At 42.1% G+C, this 22,233-nt stretch overlaps 1 protein-coding gene across 2 annotated transcripts in view; it reads left to right on the forward strand.

The window, feature by feature from the left end:
- The window catches only part of LOC147700979 (phospholipase A2 inhibitor and Ly6/PLAUR domain-containing protein-like), a 221,521-nt gene that overhangs the window by 189,554 nt on the left and 9,734 nt on the right, over nucleotides 1–22,233 (forward strand). For both annotated transcript variants that reach the window (XM_086928557.1, XM_086928556.1), the window contains exon 4: nucleotides 11,740–11,886. In XM_086928557.1, coding sequence (XP_086784683.1) covers nucleotides 11,740–11,886 — 147 coding nt within the window. The remainder of the gene's footprint in view (nucleotides 1–11,739; nucleotides 11,887–22,233) is intronic.

The following is a 22,233-nucleotide window of genomic DNA, read 5'->3' on the forward strand; positions in this document are numbered from 1 at the left end:
ATCATTAAGAAACCAAAACTATTCTGCACCAATTAAAAGTGTTATTTTCAGGTCACATGACCCAACGTGCTTACGCGACGCGCCCCCGAGCTCGCCCATGGGCACTCCCCGGGTCGCGTCGCGTAAGCACGTCAGATGTTTACGTTGCACGATCATATTCGCTCGAGTGCTTCCGGGTGCGCTTACGCCGTGCGTATCACGTGGACGCGGCTACACGATACGTCACGATGATATTTTCGTTTGCGGCGATAGCGCTAACGGGACGCTCTCCGGAGCGCGCCCTGGGGTGCTTCAAAAGACTACGCTTTCCGAGGCGCTCACTGGGTCGCGCCCCAGGAGCGCTCCAGGGCAAAAAAATAAAATAAATAAATAAATAAAAATATACATTAAAAAAATTGTTTTAAATACAAATATAATATAGGATTCATTCATTTTCAAAAATATTACATTTCATAGCTATAGACATTTGCTATTAACAACATTTTAAAATTCACTGAAAAAAACATAGGTTTGGGGCCTTATATATAGTTAGGAATTAGCATCTAAAAAACCTATGAAATTCACTGAAAAAACCATAGGTTTCACACCAGTTATAGTTTAGAATTAGCATTTAAAAAACCAAATAAATTCACAGAAAAAACCATAGGTTTCACATCTGTTATAGTTAGGAATTAGCATTTAAAAAACCTATTAAATTCACTGAAAAAAACATAGGTTTCACACCAGATATAGTTAGCTGGAAATTTTACTGACATAAAAACCATTGAAATTCCCACGTTATAGTTAGTTGGACTTACTATAACTTGCGCGCCTGCAATGCACTGCTGATGACGTCACATATTACATCACTCATGACATGGTCAGTGACATCACTCATGACATCATGAACCCTAAAATACCCCGTACCCCAAAACCCAAACCTAGCCCTCAACCCTTAAAAAACCCCTGTACCTCAAAACCCAAAACTAGCCCTGACCCCTAAAAATACCCCTGTACCCCAAAACCCATACCTATCCCTAAACCCTAAAACTACCCCTATATCCCATAACCCAAAACTATATCTGCACTCTTAAAATACCCAAACACCCCAAAACAGATACCTTAATACCCCAAAACATATACCCCTATACCCATACTTACCTTATCCAAAAATAAAAAAAAAACATGCTTTTCCCATTCGTTGTAAATGTATGCGTGGTAAAAGCATATAAAATGTAATGCCATGCTTTATAATGGCTTTGCGGAGTCATGGTACTTTCGTAATGAAAGTATGCAGAGTGATGGTATGCGGAAAGAAAGTTGCAGAATATTGGGTGTTTACCCTCCCCCGGTAAGTACATTGGTGGCATGGCGGCCCACATCTCCAGCAACATACTCATATATTTTCACCACCGATTTGAAAAATGCACAGGTCTCTCTCATTGATGGCCAGCACCAAAATACACTTTTAGACACACCTCCCGCCACAAGTTCTAGAATTGCAAACTTTAGAGCTGGGGAGCTACGTTCAAATCTCAGCATCAGCTCAACATCCTGTGATTCCAGGCAAATCGCTTTTTCTCCCCGTGCCTACCACAAATGAATGTGTTCTTCTGTAATGTAAATTGTGCTCATGCCATGTTGTCGAGTTTGCGCTATATAATATTGCAAGGAAAAATAAAGTAGGGAAACTCAAGTTCACACACTACTGAACGCGCACTCTTTAGTGCATCAGCAGTGCACTGTGAATCGGAGCGTTTCACAGGCCTGTCACAGATAAGAAATGCTATCAAAACGAAATCCTACAAAACAATATACTACTGGCCAGCAGCAATTCATACCCGAACAACGTCGGACGGGCTGCTAGTATAAGATATAAAGAACTTATAAACAGAGAGAAATAAAAAATATTCTCACTTTACCTGTAAGAAAAATTGTCAGTCAATACAAATAGCAAGTTCCAATACAGATTCAAAATTCCAAAACAAATTCCAAGCAGACTCCGAACAGATGCCAAACAAATGCTAAGCAAATCCCAAATAAATTCCAAGGAAATACCAAACAAATTGTAACCAAATGAACCAGTTCAATACAGATTTACCTTATATGTCATCCGAGGGCCCCAGTCAAGGCCGGAAGCCGCCAGGAAGATCAGAGTCGGAAAGCTGAAAAATCACCTTGGACCAGGAGCAACATTAGTCTCTTCAGATGGGGCACCCCTCAGCAAAGTTCATCTTACCAACGCAATCTCCTCCCCCAGTCTGACTGCAAGCCTTTGAGGAGGCCTCACGACGGGCGCCAATTTGTGGAAGTAGATTATTAATAACCCACCGGTGCAGGCTCCAGCTGTTCTTTTGCACTGACTCTGCATGTGAACACAGCCTACAATGCCCCAAACTAGATTCTTTACTCATGTTTATAAAGATGCGCTGTCAAGGATAGAGCCATGCTGAAAGCAGGGCACGGGTGAGAAATAGATGAGGCATAGCTTCATCAAAAAACGAGAGAATCAGATTTTAAATTTTACCAATCCTGCACACCTCTACACATTCCTACATGAATACACTACCTGCATGCTTCTACACATCCCAGCATGAGTACAGCACCTGCACACCTTTACACATCCCTACATGAATACACTACCTGCGCACCTCTACACATCCCTGCATGCGGACTGCTCCTGCATGCCGCTACACATCCCTACATGGATCCACTCCCTGCAAGGTTTTTATGTGATGTTCTTTATATCAACACCACATTCATGCCTCTGCCAAGCCTACAACTCCCTTTTTAATACATTCATGTTGCCCATAAGGTTGGCCCTAAAAAGACTATTGGGCAGGGTGAACGTTATTTAAGAAGTTGCACATGTACTTTAAAAATGTAAATGTTCTGGTAGTAAAAAACATCTACATTTGTTTTTCACTACTGTGAGGTCTGCGTCTCCCATATGATAACAGTAGGTGACCTAACCTTATTACATTTGATAAGTGATAACTTTTGATTGGTAGCAGGTAGGAAAGTCATGTTGGATATCTGAGCATTTGTAATTTAAACTCGCCTTCAATAGTTAAGTCGAATTCTAAGTCACAATTCTGAAAATGCCTCTTTTATAAAGTTCGTATTTTACTGCCCTAACCATTTGGGGCCTGCAGCCTGTTCCTGGGTCACATGACTAGGTGTGAGTGGCTGTTGACCATTGTATTTTGCTCCCAGATAGTCATCGAATAGAGGGCCTACGTGTTCATGAATGTGCCATTTCAGGCAGGAGGTGGGGGGAGGTGGAGCGGTGTCCTACCCCACTTGATCTTCAAAATACTTCACCTCACAAAGAACTTCATACTAGCCTAATGTGCCTGCAGACAGACTGGGACCAGGTCAGTGAGGCAGAAAATTCCAGACACTTCTAAGCGGGGGTGGGTCCAGACGTTTCTCCCCCTTAAAGAGGGAACCATGTATAATAAGGGGAACCATCAGACCCACTCTTCAGTTCACTTTCTGGATCTGATGAAGGGCTCTTAGAGGCTTGTCTGTTGTTGTGAGCTGCTGTATACTTCATCTGACTCTGTACCAATAAGGATTTCTCTGCTTCCTGAGCCTGCTTTGAGCCACCAGTAGTCTGCCCTGTTGCCCTGCTGATTGAGCCCTGACCTTTTACTTCTACTAAAACCATGAACTAACCTGCTGATCAGAGCCTCTGGGACAGAAGCAGCCATACAGGACCTGCAACTGGACCTTGAAGAGCGAGTCCTTACCCGTCTAAGTGGTGCCCTTTCAGTTCTTGACCCTTGGAAGTGGTGTTAAAGGTGTCCAGATAGCCCATATAGCCCAAATATAAAAGTGCCCTGAGAACTGACGGGCCTCTCTATTTGTCGATTCCCTCAAGGTGTACCACTTGTTGGCTTGACTTTACGGCAGCTCCCTCTATATTCTTCTCCACAGCAGCAAACCCTGTTCAGCGGCTTCTCTCAGAAGGGGGGTATCCTGCCTTGTGGAGCCCTCTTAGGCTACTGCATGTATATTTGTCCCATTGAAAATCAGCTCTGATGCCTCTGTAGAAGCTGAAGAACAGCATGCTCCTGCTGTTAACTTCTCAACAAGGGACTGTCTGAACAAAGGAATCCTCCTTCCAACTTTGTCCAGTGGCTCCCCGACGGCCATGTCTCCTCCTCGGACACAACCGGCTGCCTTCGAATACTGCATTTCAACTTCTCAGACATTTGTTTCCAAACTATCTCCTAAGTTTGAAGGTAACTGGAGACTGGGCCCATTTAGTTCCATCCAGATTTCAACTTTGCCCGGTGTCTAAATATCTGCAGTTGGCTCTTTCATTTTTTATAGCTTTTTTCACCTTAAATTTTAGAAATTCATAATTCAGGCTTGTCTGATTGGATTTTTTTTGTTTTCTATGTGAGATAATTTCTAAAAATGTACTCTATTTTTCGAATTTGATGTGGGAATTTCTTGTGTTGTGTTTCCAATTTATTGCTCATTGTGTGCTGCATAATTACTTTACACATTGCTTTGAAGTTAAGCTTAACTTCTTTGTGGCTAGCTACCAGAGGATTAACCACAGGGTAATTTAGTGACTTCTCGTGGTTCACCATGACAAGGATTATGGATCTTGCTTGAGAAAGGCTCACACCCCATCAAACAACAATGTGTACTTCAATGTTTCATCCTCCATTTGTATACTTACTCTTTGTTTTTCTATGTTTGTTTTGGCCTCATTCTCTTTATTTTTTTCACTAAAGCTACCTTTTCTCATTTCTATATCATTATTAGTTCTTTCTGTTTGCTGATCTCTGATGTGATCTTATCTCTTATGGCTAATTCCTTTAATTTGCGAATTGTTTCTTTAAATACTAAAGGTTCGAAACAACATGTTGAGTGGAGGACACTTTTCTTGTATTTATCTAAACAGAAAAGTTATATATTTTTTATTACAAGAGACACACATAGAAGCCAAGATTCTAGCTCATATGAACAAAGGATGGGTTGAGGAATTATCTCTTTGTCTATCAATCTATTTTCTGAGAAAATACACTTGCAGATTTTAGAAAAACGATTAGATAGTGATGGTAAATATGCATATGCTAAAGTTAAAATGGTTATTTTGTTTTGCACTTAATCAATATCTCTGGCCCTACAAGAGATGGCCCTTCATTCTATAAATCTATTACATAGAGGCTGTTAGACATAGTAATATACCTTTGTTAATTGTAGAGAATTTCCATTTAATACACAATGTTCTATTACATAGATCGTCTACTCAATAAATCTCTAATACCTGCTTGTATGTTTAAAGCATTTTTCAAAAACAATACGCCTATCAATTGTTAAAGGCTTAATTTTCCTACACAGAAAGACTTTACATTATTTTCTATTTTCGCATCTGTGATACCCCCAATGTAATTCTCTCTTCACTTTTAAAAACCTTTGTTTTTCTTAATTTCTTATCATAACATAGGGCAAATAGATATTTCTGACCACACAATGATATATTTAGCTATTAAAGTTGACAACTTTACTTCATCTACCTCTAAATGGAGAATGAATGTTGATCTTGTTTAAAATTATACTAATAAATTAAAGACAGTGTCTTCTATTGAAGGTTATTATATGTGTAGCAATACAAGTGCAACATCAAAGATAATCTTGCTGGGGTGGCTTTAAAGCATAAATAAGAGGTATAACAATACCACAATCTTCCACCAAATGAGTAGACCTAGAAAAAATAATCAAATGTAAACTTATTTTTTCATCTATCAACAATGTATATAAGTGGAAATTACAGAATCTTTGCTATTAAATTATTTCATTTGGTTAGTAAGCATACAGGATTATAACATTTCTAATGGAAAAGCAGAGCTTAATGTAAATTAAAGTAAAGCAGGACAATTACTTGCTAATTACATACATATACAAAATGATAAAACTCAAATACATGTCATAAAAGATAGCAATCGCAACATTATACCAGCTGCCTTACATATTATCTATGAATTAAAAACATTCCACTCAACCCTATATATATATACTGGATCTTAGTAATTCTATTGATGTTGATATGTTTCTACAAGCTTGTAACTTACCTGTTCTTCCACAATCTGGAATCACTATGGAGGAATTTAATTTGCCAGTTAAAATTGGTACCTCTTTCTAATGGAATACCTACAGGATTTGGTCATGCTTTTTCTAGTCAGTGGACACCCTACTTACTACCTCTTTTTACAGAATTTGGTGACGTTTGGTAAATATCTGGATCATTTAAAATTGTTCTGACAAATGTATTCCCTACTAGTCTAGTCAAATTAGTTCAAAGAATGGGCTAACCTAGAACAAATTGCAATACAATTTCTGTGAGTGGATTCTTATTGAAAAATTTCCATAGAAAACGATGGTGAAAAGTCTACCACTCTATCATTATGCGTTAATCCAATATGGTGGATTTTTCAAAATGGCTGCCCAATATTTGAGATATAGGGTATAACTGTTTATATGCCCATGTGTTGTATCATTTTATTTGTTTTTAGGGACGGAAAAGTCAAAAATAACATAAAAAATTGTTTCTGATGACCATAATATCAAATAATCGCGAATATGTCAGATAGACAAAGTTTTCATAATTTTTTCGTTGACTTATATGACAAAGAGTGAAGGAACGTAAATATTACAATTAACTTTTGAAATAAAAAGTTTGCTATTGTTTGTGTTTTGTTTTGTAACTTTGTTGGCATTGTTTGTGTTTTTGTTAATCAAAAATGTTTCTTTTATGTGTTACAGGTTCTAACGAGTTGCTGTGAGATACAGTGAAAACGGACGTAGAAAAGTTTTTCATTTGTGATGTGGTGTTTCAAGAAGATGCCGATGAATCTGTACTCACTGAAAGAAGAGTAACTGGAATTCAAAAAACATGCAAGGAGAGAAACTTTTGTGTTGGGCAGAAAGTTCACTAGAAATGTAGAGCGCATTTTGTTAACTTGAAAACTCCATTCCCGGAGAAAGAATCAGATCCCACAACTTCTCATGTTCTACGGTCGTGTAAAACCCCGTCTTAATGACCGTTGAAAATGTTCCAGTTGGAGTCACAGTGGCGATTGTGCCCATCCCAAGAAAAGTACCATGGCCATCTATTGTAATATTATTGTGATCAATATTATCAGCTGCATATTGAACAAATTTGGGAGGACTTTCTGAAGGTTCTTCAAGGACATGTATAGTATTTCCTCTTTCTGCTGCAGCTGAACGTTCAAAACGAAGAACTTCTGAATAGGAGCTGCAGAATCCCATATGATTTACTGCTTCAACTACAAATCTCGAGCTTGTATTGTCATGTAATTGAACTGTCAGTCCTAATTGCAACGGAGCAACTAAGACTCAGGGCACACAGCTTGCATAATGGCCTGTCCTATAGAAGCTACTTTTCTCTGTTGGTTTTATCAGTAACAAAAACTCATAATAAGAGCCTTAATGAATCAGGAATTTAGCTCACATTATAGTCAACACTACTCATGTTTTCAATGGGTGGATATATTTTTGGTTCTACAGGGATGTCTTTAATATAATTTCTTAATATTTCAGCAGCTGCCATAAGGAGATTGTTTCGATCCTCTTCAACATCTTCATGGCTATGACTGTGGTACTCTTGCAATGCATGAGCAGCTGTACTTTTAAAAGTAAAGACATCAGCAGTCCCTGCAACTGTTCCTATGAAGATTTCATCTTCAAAATGCTCTTTGAGTTTTTGTTTTAAATACTTCGAACTGTATGGTCCGCTATCTTCTGGCACTAATTCTCGCATTTTATTAACAAGTTCTTTAAGAGTAGTTAGTTCTTCATCATTTTCCTCCATGTATTTAACTACTTGGAGAAATGTTTCCTGGCGAACTGAGTCCTCTGGTCGACCTGAAGATATTGGAGGGTTATCAGTGAACTGCCCGGGAATACATTTTCCAGTATAAAAATTGACGGTACACAGTTTGTGGTAGCATGCATCTACAGCATTTAAATCAGACACATTTTTGATGCGTCTCTTAACTGTGTCTGCCCATTCATCATTGCGATTGTTGCATTTTTGTAAAACTGATGATTTGAATTCAACTGTTCATGCATTAAACCACCTTTTTTTCCTCTCCCTGAAGTATCAACATAACTTTATACCACAGAAAACAAAAAATCTAAAATCAAACGGGGTTTCACACGACCGTAGAACACAATAGGTTGTGGGATCTGATTCTTTCTCCTGGAACTGAGTTTTCAAGTGAACAAAAAGTGCTCTACATTTCTTGTGAACTTTCTGCCCAACACAAACGTGAAACTTAGATATTTTTCTCTCCTTGCATGTTTTTTTAACCCCTCTTTCAGTGAGTACAGATACATTGTCATCTTCTTGAAACACCACATCACAAATGAAGCACTTTTCTACGTCCATTTTCACTGTATCTCACAGCAACTCGCAAGAACCTGTAACACATAAATGAAACATTTTTGATTAACAAAAAACAAACAATAACAATAAAGTTAAAAAACAAAACACAAACAATAGCAAACTTTTGATTTAAAAAATTAACTATAATATTTACGTTCATTCACACTTTGTCATATAAGTCAACAAAAAAATTATGCAAACTTTGTCTATCTGACATATTCGGCTTATATTTGATATAATGGTCTTCAGAATCATTTTTTTATGTTATTTCTGACTTTCCCATCCCTAAAAACATACAAAATGATACCACACATGGGCATATAAACAGTTATACCCTGTATCTCAAATAATATGCAGCCATTTTGAAAAGTCCGCCATATTGGATTAACGCACCATGATAGAATGGTAGACTTTTCACCATCGTTTGCTATGGAAAAATTTCAATAAGAATCCACTCACAGAAATTGTATTGCAATTAATTCTAGGTTCCGCAACAAATTGACTAGTCTATACACCTGATAGAGATCCCACTATAATATATAATTATTATTCTATTTCCTTATTCGATTAAGATTACAAAATATTAGCAAACTGGATTGTTAAAGTGCTCAGTGATACTATCAACGTTGAGCAGAGCTCTTTTATAAAAGATATTCAGCTAATGATACAAGACTCACTTGCTATGTATTAAAAAAGATTTCTAAGATCCTATGAGCCTCCTTGCTCCAGATGTTGCAAAGGTTTTCATAAAGTTAACTTGCAATCCTTATTTTCTATTACAAGATGTTTCCAATTTGGTGATCATTTTAGAAAAATGATTGCTGCTTTTTAGACACAACCATCTTTTAAATAATTTTGAATCAATACTTTTCCTCCTCTTTTCCATTATATTGAGGCACCAGAAAATGTTGCTCATTATCACCCTTGCTATTATTGCTAGCTATTGAACCTCTTCTTCTCATGAGAAAAATCAGAAGAGAATGTAGGAATTAAAACTAGAAAAGAGATGTGTATGTTTTCTGCGTATGCTGATAAATTTCTATTATTTGTAAATAGTCCTGGCAGCTCTATTCCAACTATACTAAAACTTCTAAATAATTATAGTGTAATATCTGATTATTCTCTTATTCTTTATAAACTAGAAATGTTCTCAATGAATGTCTTTTGGTCACTAGATATCCTTTTAATATCTTATGGTGCAATGACAAAATAACATATCTTGTCAATGTGTTCTCTAAATAAGTAAGAAACTGCATATTATCAAATTGTGCATTTATTATTAATGCAATCAAAGAGAAACTTAATAGATTGTCATATGTTCACTTAGATTGATAGGGTGAGATAGGCACTTTTAAAATGGTCATTGTTCCACAAATATTATATGTGCTTTCAATGCTTCCTGTACATTTTCCCATTACAGTCATCAAGACCATAGACAGAATTATCTTCAAATTTCTATGAAACAAGAAATCACCTAGAATCAAATTCAATAAATTAAGAACATGTAAATCACAAGTTAGAGTCAGCTTTCTGAATTTTCTATAATGCCTGCAAACAGGGCTAGTTCTATGATTTTTGGTGCCTTGAGTAGGAAGGGAATATGTGAGGCCCCTCTAATTTGCATAGAGGTGATACATTCAGGGAGGTTTGCATCTGAATAGATGTCCCTGCTCCTGAAGCTGCAGACCCTCACTCTCAGCCACCTTCAAGCACCTCCTAACAGCTCATCACAGGCAGAAGGTGTGAGGTTTGCTTCTCTCCAGAGGGGGTTAAGACTCCAGGGAGCTGAACAGACGGGCAATTTCTTCCCACTGCACCTCTGCGTGTGTGGTGGGGTGGAGGCCTAATTGCTGGAAAAACCTGAGGAATGTGTCTTCTGGCAAATGGGAATGGGGGCCTGCCTCCCATTAGGATCCCCTTGCTACACATTAGCAGTGAGGCGAGGGGAGTCGGGCCTCCTGAGGTGGTGCACTTGCAGGGTTGTAGCTGTAGCATTGGCGCGGGCCCCAAGCCGGAGGGATGACGACCCGGCCCTGGGCATCTGCACACAATGACCATGCTTAGTGCCGACCCGGCCTGCAAAGCTTTTCTTATTAAACAATGTACATTATGCTCCCAAGACCCTTTTTCGTCAAACTTACCTAAATGGCTTCAAATCAAACAGCATATAGTAAAACCAGTTCACTACCTTTTTAGTTATCCATTTTTAATTCTAATGCATTTATTAATTACTCCTCTATCATTAAAATAACCAAAACTGGTACTTTCAGTTTTGTCAATCCTTCTGTAGCAGGGATTTCTGCTCCTATACAAAACTGTGCATAGAGACTTGAAACCTCAGTGAATTAGGGTGTGCCAAAACTCACCTCAGTATCCAAAATCCCCTACCAGACTAGCAATCAGTGTCTCATTGGTTCTTACCGACTCCCAATGATTAGACAACCCAGAACACGACTTAGAACACCTCAGGAAATGTGGAACACATGAACACTCTTTCGTTATACTAACATATCAACCCAGAACGAGGAGTCAATGAGGGCACCTGCGAGTTTGAAATGTTTATTTCTAATGCAGTGTTCTCAAACGCAGTATCTTAGCTACTACAAGCAAACATATTATAAGGGACAAGGTTAACAGCATGGTTACTATTCCTTAAAATACAAAGGGTGAAAGCTTTTTAAAATTCTAAAGGAAAAAGGTTTAAATAGAACCTCAGTTTACCCTCCCTAGCTAGTATATTATATTATATCTGCAGAAGGTCTCTTTGGGTTTAGAAGGGCGATCCCATACCTTTTTGTTCAGGAGAAATAGATCACATCATCTCCTGCACCAACTCTCTGCATATGTATATACATCAAGTGTGTGTCTCCTGCTGCATGCACTGCATTATTAGATGCGCCTAAACCCAAAGTTGGCCACAGCTGCATCCATATTATATCTACTCTGTGCGCTGATCAATCCAAACAATTAGCTCTGTGTTGAAATAACCTTGAAGGCCTCGGCACTCACTGTACAGACATAGCTTACCCAGCAAGGCTGATATTATAAGCAAACATGTTATTCTCATGTAAAGCAAAATACCTAACTAGGCGAAAAGCTTTTATAACAAGATGTGTCGTGTGCAGAGGCAGGAGAAAAGGAAAAATGGTGTTTAAAGTTCTAACAAGCTCATGCAAACTGAACACAGTGCAAAGGTGAAACCAAAACACAAGACACTTCTTCTTTGTCATCCTGACCTGCAGCAGATTTTGCTGCACATACCCCAGTCTGGTAGAACAAATTTAAATGGGGAACTTCAAAAATGAACTGCTCCTTTTCTCTTTTCACAGTTCCAATCCAAGATGAAACTGAAAATGGACTATACTGCGAAGCTTGCCTTGATCTAAATAATACCAGCTGCCAGCCCTCAGGAACTGTGAAATGCACAGGGAAGTTGAAAAACTGTATCTACTTTGGAGGAATTGGTCGTTTTGCTGGTAGGTTACTCTCATGTGTGTGTGACACACAGACACTAACACACACTTCGGTACTCACAAATGCATGAATACACACATACTTATATATGCATGTTTATTTACATGAACTCACTGACAAAAACACAAACACACACCCCTTCACAGTTACGTTTGTACATTCACAGGTACCCAATTACACTCACAGTTGTACAAACACATTGACATACCCATACGCACACAGACACATACACATGCTGTTCTCACTAGATTAAACACGTTGATAGTAGGGTGGGTTATAAAGAAGACTGAGGCACATCTAACTCCCCTTTTAGTTTTTTGAAACACTTCATTGAAAGTACCTGAATTGACTACTGGGAAAGGTCATCACGACGCACCAGAACTCGAAAAGATAGTGTTTGTCTAGTGCTTACAAGAATAACCAACGTTGTGATGACCAAGCTGGTCCCCACAGCATAGGTTCTAGATACCCACACACTCACACACACAAGCATGCACACACACTGTAATGCAGAACACTGAAGGAAGAATATACAGAGGTTGATCAGATCAGCTATTGAGGGGATAAGACTTGTTACTTATGAGCTATAGTACCTCCCCAATGTTCAATGCACATATACAAACACATGCACACACCCACACATGAACTGTTTTGACCATGAATTTGCTTTGAACTTTTGTACTTACGTAATTCTCATATGCACCTGTAAAAGCACAATGTAGGTACATGTACATGCAGATAGCAACATGTACACATATGAACAAGTACGTAATTGACCTGACTGTGGGATTGTGAAGGGGACTCAACCCCCAGAAATCTCTGCCTTGGCGCCAGTAGGCTCAGACGCTGCGACTAATGCTGAGCGCCCAGGGGGCGTATAAGAACAACTTGCAGGACCCGCTGTGCGGGCGCGCCTCGGTGAAGCTAGGGCCAAGGGCGGGCCCGTCTGCACTTCAGTGACTGGAGGAGGCTGGGCTGGGCCACCCCTCTGAGAGTCATCCCAATATCAGATTGTGTGGTAAGCCTATTGCCAGGGTTACAGGACTACATAACTCCTGACTGGGACTTGTGAACTACCAAGTGCAAATTTTCGTTTTGTTAGCTCAAATCAGCTTAAAGGTCACAAAAGTTTGAGTAGTCATAAAGGTGCTGCTGGCATCCTGGACGATTTTATTATTAGAGCTGAGTCTCTTTTAACACATGTATTACAGATAGCAGAGAGGTACTTGTCGCTTGATCCCGCCAAATTTCCTACACATAGACAAACATGTCCACCTAATCCCAATGTTGTACCACTGCCGTTCTGAATAAGCCCCATTGTAACTGTTCATAGCGAGCCAAGGTCACCTGCCCTGCCAGTTCCACCCTTTTGTCACTCAACTGATGTGCCAGATGGTTCAAGTAAAATGGGCATGGCAACTAGGTTTTGTTCCCTTAGGGTAACAGAAGAGCCTAAGGAGAAGGAGCAACGGGCAAAGCAGAGACAAATTACTGGTCTCAGGAAACCTCAAACAAAGAAAACAGGGGGGTCTGGGCCTATGACAAACCCAAATCACCATATAGATGAACTAGTTGAAATTCAGAAAAAAGACAGTTAGCAAACAGACAGAAACAGAATTTGGTATGCATTCACTTCCATCAGAAGAGTGTTCTATAGTATCTACACTAGAATCTGCATTTGGGTTAATGCTAATGCAGATCAATGATCTTATGGATAAGAAATTTTGCATAATGGACACAAAGATAGAGCAGTTGAATATTTCAATAGGACAATTGAAAAGTAGTAGTGGTATCGTACATCCGGAAACTACCACAGGGGCGTGCCAATTATTACAAGTAGAGGGTTTGTCGACACACCAAGACAGAATGAGAAATGTGGGTAAAGATATACCAATAGCAAACCCTGAAAGTGCTTCTTCGGTTTCTATTTTGGACAGGCAGAGTTGGAGGAAGTCTCATGTGATGGGAATGGGAGGGGTCTTTTCTGCCAGTCTACCAGAAGAAGATCTAGCAGATACCCAGTGTTTTTCACCTTTGTGGACACTTATGCTTTTCTGGTTTAGCATATACTTTTTAGTGCTAACCATTCATGCCATGTTAGCTTCTATCTTGCTATCAATGGCTGGCTTCTACTGTGGCGTCATGAGTAGTTCAAGCGTTAACTGCATTTACAGAGTTTTTAAAGGGTCTGCATCTACTTTGTGATCGAGATGCTTCCCAGGCTACCTCCGTTCCTCCTCACAGCCACCCCTACAGGATGGGAGTAAGCTGTGGGTGGGCTGCATCCATGAGTTGAGTAATTTTAGATCCATACTTAAGCAGATGAGCTTTGGTTTGTCCTCAGCTTCCGTCACATATGAGCGGATTCATTTATTGTCTGTGCTAGATGCGCATAGCCTGGACACTGCACTGAGGTTTTTATCTCGTGGTGCACTAGTATTTGGATTCACCGGCTGCTGGTGTGAGGCTGTGTATAAGTGCGCATTACTGTCATTTAATTTCCCACAGAGTGCTTATTTTAATTATCTGATATTTTAAGCACCTTCTGGTGCTTGCTTAGACTCCCCAATGATTGAGGACATGCATTTGGCATGGCCACTCTTGTGCTTTGCTCCTCAGACATGCCAACTCTGCACACTCTTTTGCTCTTCTTGCCTCTGCATCATTCTGGCCACTGGTTGAGTCCTGGCCAGGGCACTCATTCCCTCTCTAACACTTACACACTCCACTGTGTTGCTTTCTTAATTGCCTTCAAGGGCCTCTGATATTTCCTTGTGGTGGCCTCTCGCGATCCACTTGCATTGGTTGTCTAGCAGATGTCAGGATCAGGTCAAGTCAATTAGGTTGTCTGCTCTATTTCCTCCTGCTATTGGGTGAGTGCCGGACTCAACCCTGCCACTCCTGCCATACTGTGGCCTACAAACTCAGCATGAAGTTTCACTCCGAGAAGAAGTCCAAGATGCCAGCTGCCACTCCAGGCTGATTGCATCACCTGTTTAGCTTTGCTATGGTGCAACTGTGCTACATCATAGACCTTCAAGCTCAGCCCATGCCGCCTCTGCTGTGGCTGTTATTACCATGGGAATTCCAGGATGCCTATGGTTGCCAATGATAGCCAAGACAGGAGCAGCTTCATGTCCTTGTCAGGCTATGCCTTTCGATGTTTCTTACCTTTGTAGTGAGAGAAATTAAAGGTTTGCGGCCTGTGAAGAATATGGGTTTACACCAGTGTGTATCTTTCGAGGCTAGTCAAGAAAAAAGCTTTCCCTTCCATTAATAACTGAAGATCAACTTGGATGAAGGAGGTCCCTTGCAACAGAACATTCTAAGGGGATGCAGGGACCCTTGTTAGATGAGGGTCTGTCTATTGGTAGCTAGTTAAAGGTCTGGAGTGTAGGTGGGATATGGTTTTGTATATGATCTGGCCGTGGGGCCTTAACGTGATATACACTTGCAAAAACTGTCTTGGATCCAGTCAGGCTCAATTGTATCACCTTTGCCCAATACTGGCTAGCAATGACGTCGAGCAGCAAGGCTTGACAAAGGAAGTTAGTGTTAAGCATTTAACATCACCAAACAAGGAAATAAGAAAGACACACAACAAGAATTAGTCACTACAACAATTAATAGAATAAGAGTGTTTTTTATGTATTTTAGAGACCGTGATAATCAAAATCCACCAGAGGATTCCAGAGATACAGATTTTTTAATTTATAAATACTTTTAAATGCAAGCAGAAACAAGCATTTGTCAACATAAAGTTTGTAAATTTTTGAAAACTTTGATAGAGTTAGTTTGACAACCTAAAAAATGGCTTGAGTGACTAACTTCTTATCGGATGGAAGTCTAGGGCCGAAGAGGATACTTTGGCAGTTACCTGGGCTTCAATGCATTTTTAAGGCAAGTTCCAATCTTTGCATGATTATTGCCATAGACTATATTGGACTGGTTCTGAACCTGAGAATTCAGGTGTAAAGATGTGAAAGGGTGCTCTGGTTCAGGTGTGTTTGACAAGTGTTTCTTTGTGGTGAGTCCTCAGTCCATGAGTAGTGTGGAGTGACTTTGGCCACAGAGATCGGGATCTCTTAAAGTTCTCTTTGTTGCAATAGCTGGCCAGCCGATGCTGGGTTTGTAGTCTCCTTGCACTGTGGTTGGGAAAAAATCATTTAGTTTGGGCTGGTGACCCTCTTGGTGGACAAATCCAGACTTTGACAGCATTCCTTGGTCCAGCAGACTTGACTGCAAATTTTGACCTTCAAGAATCGGTCATTTTGTATGCCCAGCGGCAGGTTGCTGCAAGACTTTAGCTGTGGCTACCAACTTGCAGGTTTGGGCTTCATCAGCTCTTGTGTCCCTGGAACTGGTTCCAGGGGATCCACTCCCTGATACTTGAAATCACTTCTTTGATCTGGAACTGGGGATCAACTTTCCCAGGGTCAGAATCAGCAGGCACAATGCAACCTTTACAAGCCCAAAGTTCAGTCATTGTAATGGTGAAGCCTCTCTTTGTGCAGTTTCAAGGGCAGCAGGACAGTCCTTCTTTGGTCCTTTATTGAAGTCCAATATGATCTGATGAGCAGGGTGCCAGCAGTGCCATATTTATCCCAGGAAAGTGCCTTGAGGGAATAACACAGTCATTGGCCAGTGGGCAATTGGGTCTCCTCCCTTCTTGTTATGTGTTTCTTGCAATGTGTGACATCTCTCTATTCTAGAGTTTGGACTCTTCCGTCATTGTCAGAAACTTTGTAGCCCACCCAGAGGTGTGGCTACATGCTGGCTACACACCTATGGGAAATCTGGTCTGGGGAGAGGTTTTCCCTCTCTGTCCCAGTCTCTAACTTGTCTACAATAACAAAAGGGGTTCCTGCTCAGGAGTTATGTCACAGGCAGCCCTTAAAAGGCAGCTTTCCCTTTGAAGCTTGCTATTAGAGCTAAACCCCTTCCTGGGTGAGAATGTAACACCTCACTCTGGGGTAACTGCCTTTGATCCTTAGCCTGGGAGTTGTTCACATGTCTCTCCAGGTGGGCAGATAGTTGTCTGTGTGCTAGGGCATTTGTGTGGCCCCTCTACTTGCTCAACACAGGGTGACAGTTTTCTAAATCTTTCTTAACTTTATTTGTGACAATAACTTCCACCTGGGCATCATTGACATGATTATTTGTTATTTTACTGTACCCAATTAAGTTGTCCTATTCGAAGTTAGCCAGGCTGCGATACCAGCTGGTAACCCTGTGTTAGTCTGAATTGCAATTTTTTCCCCAGCAAAATGACAATTTCAAAGTGTTGCTGTTAAGATACATGGAAAATTATATGTCTTACTAACAATACATAGCTCCTGGATCCATGGCCTTCCATAGCGGAGACTTAAGTTCAAGTTCAAGTTCAGGAATTTGTATTGCGCACTACTCACCCAGAGGGTCTCAAGGCGCTTGGGGGAAGGGGGTGCCTTATTTATCGAATAGCCAGGTTTTAAGTCTCTTCCTGAAGGAAATGTGGTTCTGGGTAAGGCGGAGGTGAGTGGGGAGAGAATTCCAGGTTTTGGCCGCCAAGTAGGAGAAGGATCTTCCTCCCATGGTGGATCTTTGGATGCGTGGAACTGCAGTGAGGGCTTGATTGGAGGATCTTAGTTGGTGGGTCGGTGTGTAGAAGGACAGTCGTGTGTTGAGGCATTCGGGTCCTAGTTTGTAGAGGGCCTTGTGTGCGTGGGTGAGGAGCGGAACGTTATTCTCTTGTTGACGGGAAGCCAGTGAAGTTCTTTCAGGTGACCACTAATGTGAGCTTGGCACGGGATGTCCAATATGAGTCTGGCTGATGCGTTTTGGATGCGTTGGAGTTTTTTCTGTAATTTGGAAGTGGTTCCGGCATAGAGGGTGTTTCCATAGTCCAGTCGACTAGTGACCAGAGCGTGGGTGACAGTCTTTCTTGTTTCGGTGGGGATCCAACGAAAGATTTTTTTGAGCATACTAAGTACCTTAAAGCAAGAGGATGAGACAGCATTGACTTGTCTGGTCATCGAGAGGGAGGAGTCTAGGATGAAGCAAAGGTTACGTGTGTGGTCTGTGGGTATGGGAGCCGTGCCCAGGGTCGATGGCCACCATGAGTCGTCCCAGGCAGAGGGGGATGATGCTAGGATGAGGACTTCCGTTTTGTTAGTTAGGTTTTAGGCAGCTGTTTTTCATCCATTCGGCTACTTCTTTCATGCCCTCATGAAGATTGGTTTTGGCGGTGTTGGGGTCTTTGGTAAGGGAAAGGATCAGTTGGGTGTCGTCAGCGTAGGAGATGATGTTGAGGTTGTGTTGTCGCGCGATGGACGCGAGGGGACTCATGTGAACGTTGAAGAGGGTGGGACTGAGTGATGATCCTTGTGGTACTCCGCAGATGACTTCAGTGGCCTCTGATTTGAATGGGGGGAGTCGGACTCTCTGGGTTCTCCCGGCAAGGAACGAGATGATCCAATCTAAGGCTTTTCCTTGTATGCCGATGTTGCTGAGGCGTTGTATGAGGGTGCTATGACAGACCGTGTCGAAGGCGGCATAGAGGTCAAGTAGGATGAGGGCAACTGTTTCTCCGTTGTCCATTAGTGTTCGGATGTCGTCTGTCGCTGCAATAAGGGCGGTTTAGGTGCTGTGTTTGGCTCGAAAGCAGGACTGTGAGGAGTCGAGAGAGTTGTTGGATTCAAGGAAGGCGGCGAGCTGTCTATTGACGGCTTTCTCGATGACTTTGGCAGGGTATGGGAGGAGGGAGATTGGGCGGTAGTTCTTGAGTTCAGAGGGGTCCGCTGGTGGTTTCTTCAAGAGGGCGCTGAGTTTGGCGTGTTTCCAGCTTTCTGGGAAGGTAGCGGAGTTGAAGGAGCAGTTGATGACATCACGGAGATGGGGTGTGATGATGGAATCTGCTTTGTTGAAGATGTGGTGGGGACAGGGGTCGGTTGGCGAGCCTGAATGGATGGAGTTCATTAGGCAGATGGTGTCTTCAGTGGTGATTGGGTTCCAGGCGTTAAGGATGTTAGGGGGCGGTTTGTGTTCGGAGGTGGGTGGAGTGGACTGTTCTTTGGAAATGTTCTCAAAGCTGTTATGTATGTTGGCGATTTTGTTATAGAAGAAAGAGGATAAGGAGTCGCAGAGTTCTTGGGAGGGAGTAATGTCGTTTGAGGCTGAGGTGGGGTTGGTGAATTCTTTGACGATGTTGAATAGTTCCTTTCTGTTTTGGGCGTTGTTGTCAAGTCGATCCTTGAATGCTGACTTTTTGGTGTATCAGATCAGTTGGTGGTGTTTGCGGATGGCTGTTTTGAAGGTGGTCAGGTTGTCAGTGGTTGGGTTTTTTCTCCATGTTTTCTCGAGAGTACGGCATAGTTTCTTGGATTTCTTAAGGTCTTTGTTAAACCAGGGGGTTTTTGTTGCTACCCTGTTTGGTTTGGTGGTTTTTCAATGGTGCTAGTTCGTCAGCGCTGCGAGTGATCCATTGTTTGAGTTTGTTGGCCGATTGGTTTGGGTCCGATGAGAGGGCGGGAGGGTTTTAATTGAGCGATGTGAGGAGTTGGTCGGTGGTGATTTTGTTCCAGTTTCTTCGTGGAATAGGTTGTGGGGGGTTGTGGGTCGAGGAGGTTTTGTAGTTGAAGTGAACACAGCTGTGGTCCGTCCAGTGGAGAGCTGTGGTGTGATCGAAGGAGATGTGCTTGCTGGAGGTAAAGATTGGGGCGAGCGTATGTCCGGCTATATGGGTGGGGGTGTCAACAAGTTGCTTGAGACCAAGATTGGCCAGGTTGTCCAGAAGGGTGGTGGTGTTGCTGTCAATTTTCTTTTCCAGGTGGAAGTTGAGGTCTCACAGTAGCATGTAGTTCTCGGAGGCGACGGCATTTGGGATGATGAAGTCAGTGATGTCTTCGCTGAATTGTTTACGGGTTCCTGGTGGTCTGTAGATGAGGGTGCCTCTAAGTGTGGTCCTTGGGTCGGTGTGGAGCTGAAAGTGGAGGTGTTCAGCGGTTGTAAGGTTATCCTTGAAGCTGGTCGTGATTCTGATGGTGTTCTTATGGATGATGGCGATGCCTCCTCCTGTTTGGTTGGCGCGGTCTTTTCGGATGATCTTGTAGCCGTCAGGGATGGCTATGGCGATGTCGGGCGCTGATGAAGCGTTCATCCAGGTTTCTGTAAGGAAGGCGATATCCGGTGAAGCAGTGTCGAGTAGGTCCCAGAGTTCTGTGGTGTGTCTGTGGATCGAGCGGGTGTTTAGCAGGATGCACTTCAGGTGGTTAGGGTCGGATCTGTGTGTGGGGTTAGTGGATTTGGTTGAGGTCTTGGTGCAGGCGAACTTGCAGGAGTGGCAGGCGAAGGGGCCGTGGGTGCGTCCTGGGGCAGCCTTGTAGTATTGTGATGTGCGTCCGGTGTTAAGGGCTAGGAGGGTGGCGGTGTCGTAGGTTATGCGGGAGGAGTGCGGTTTGCGGGGGTAAGGGGGTCTGGGGCTTGGCGCGGTCCAGGCGCAGACGGGCGTAGACGGGCTTACCTTTGGCGCACCTTCGGTGCAACCGCTGCGCCTGAACTCTGCGCGATAATGCATCTGTCATATGTGGATAGTGGAAGGGGAGGGGCGAGGGAGGAGCAGCTGGGAGGCGGGAGGCGGGGTTGAGAGCCGTGGAGGGAAGGCAAAACAACAACAAACAAACTAAAATGGCAGTCAGCCAAAAGCGAAGCAGGGTTGGGACACAAAGATGGTGAAACGCTAAAATAATGACACAGTCAGGCACACAGTGAAAATAAAGGAGGCATAGATTACAAGAGCGTTGCAGCGCGCTATGGGCGACTCACGGTGATATGCTAATTAGTCAGATGTAACAGAGCAGGTTTAAAGGCGATGTAATGCGATCTGGCATACGATGCTATAGGGTGAAGGAAGTGGTGGCTTTGCCATTGATTTTAAATGGCAAAGTAAATGTAAATGTAGTTGAGCTTATATAGCGCACAGCTACCCGCAGTGGGTGTCCCGGCGCTTGCTTAGGGAACCCGTCCTGATATTCCCCTGTGTGATAGCCCCAGCGGGTATCCACAAGGTGAAAGTCAGGCATCCCGCCGCGAGGGACCGTTGTGGAGATTAAGCAAGCTATTGCCCAGAGTCGCAGAGTGTGAACCCGTGAGTCGAGAAGGCACCGGAACGAGAATTATCGAGTCTGTGGAATTTTTAGCCCAAGACCCGCCGAAGCGGGGAATTGAACCCTGGTCCAGGACCGATCTCAGCTTCCGGGTCTGCCGCCTCTAACCCCTGAGCCACACTTCTCCACACAAAGTCGAGCTAGAAGTGTAAACATTGGTCTTCCAACTGCGGTGGCTGCCTGGGAGCCATTTTGTCCTTTGTCCCTCTCATGGTGGCACAACCAGTGCTGCATCCCTGGGTGGACCCTCTGCCTTACATGTACTATGTAACCTGGATACCATAGACTATGCCAGTGGTTCCCAATCTGTGGTCTGGGGACCCCTGGGCATTCCCGAAGCCTCCCCAGGACGTGTTTGACTACTCAGAAAAATAAATAATATTAACAGATTAATAAACTGTATGTAATTAAAAGAAGCTAAATGTACTATTGAAAAATGTGTAAAAAGTACTGTAAAGGTGAAGGTTGTTGAAATTGGAGGCAAATAATTCAATTAGTATCCTCAAACTGATTCATGGGAGCAGTGCAAGTGCATCAAACCGAATATAGTATGGATGATAAGTGGCCTCAATTGAATGTAGAAAAGCTCTAACCTCTCTATTAAGAGTAAAGCAAATTTTAAAGCATTATATGTGTTTATTAATTAAATTAAATGTGTCATCATTTTTGTATTTGTTTGATAAATGTTTTTTTCTTCATCGTTTGTGTGTTGTTTTGTGGTTTAAATTATCAATAATTCTTAGACCGGGGTACCGGCTACCAGAAATGATTCAGCAGGGGGTCCCCAGATTCCAATAATGATTCAGGGGAGTCCCACAATTCCAATTATGATTAAGTGGGGGTCCCCACAAGTCAAAATATTGAGAGCCACTGTGCTAGGGACTTATAAGTAAGTCTGCACTTTCTAATTGAGTATAGCCAATTTGACATACACCTTGTGAGGGTAAGAACACTAGCAGTGAGGTCCGGTTAGCAGGCCTCAGTGCACTCTCAGAGTCGAAAACACAGCACCATCAGTCCAAAAATGTGGGGTTGAACGTGCAAAAATAGGCAGTCCCATACAATTCTTTGAGTTGTTTATGTGGTATCATATAATCTACTTGTCTATCCATTTAAAGGGGGCAACAATAAGAGTTCTAGAATGTTCTCTTGATTAATGACATCTGCTTGAGTTTTAACAACTATTCTGATATTGTTCACTGGTCG

This window comes from Lissotriton vulgaris, chromosome 7, assembly GCF_964263255.1.
Source record: "Lissotriton vulgaris chromosome 7, aLisVul1.2, whole genome shotgun sequence".
Taxonomy (NCBI): Eukaryota; Metazoa; Chordata; class Amphibia; order Caudata; family Salamandridae; genus Lissotriton; species Lissotriton vulgaris.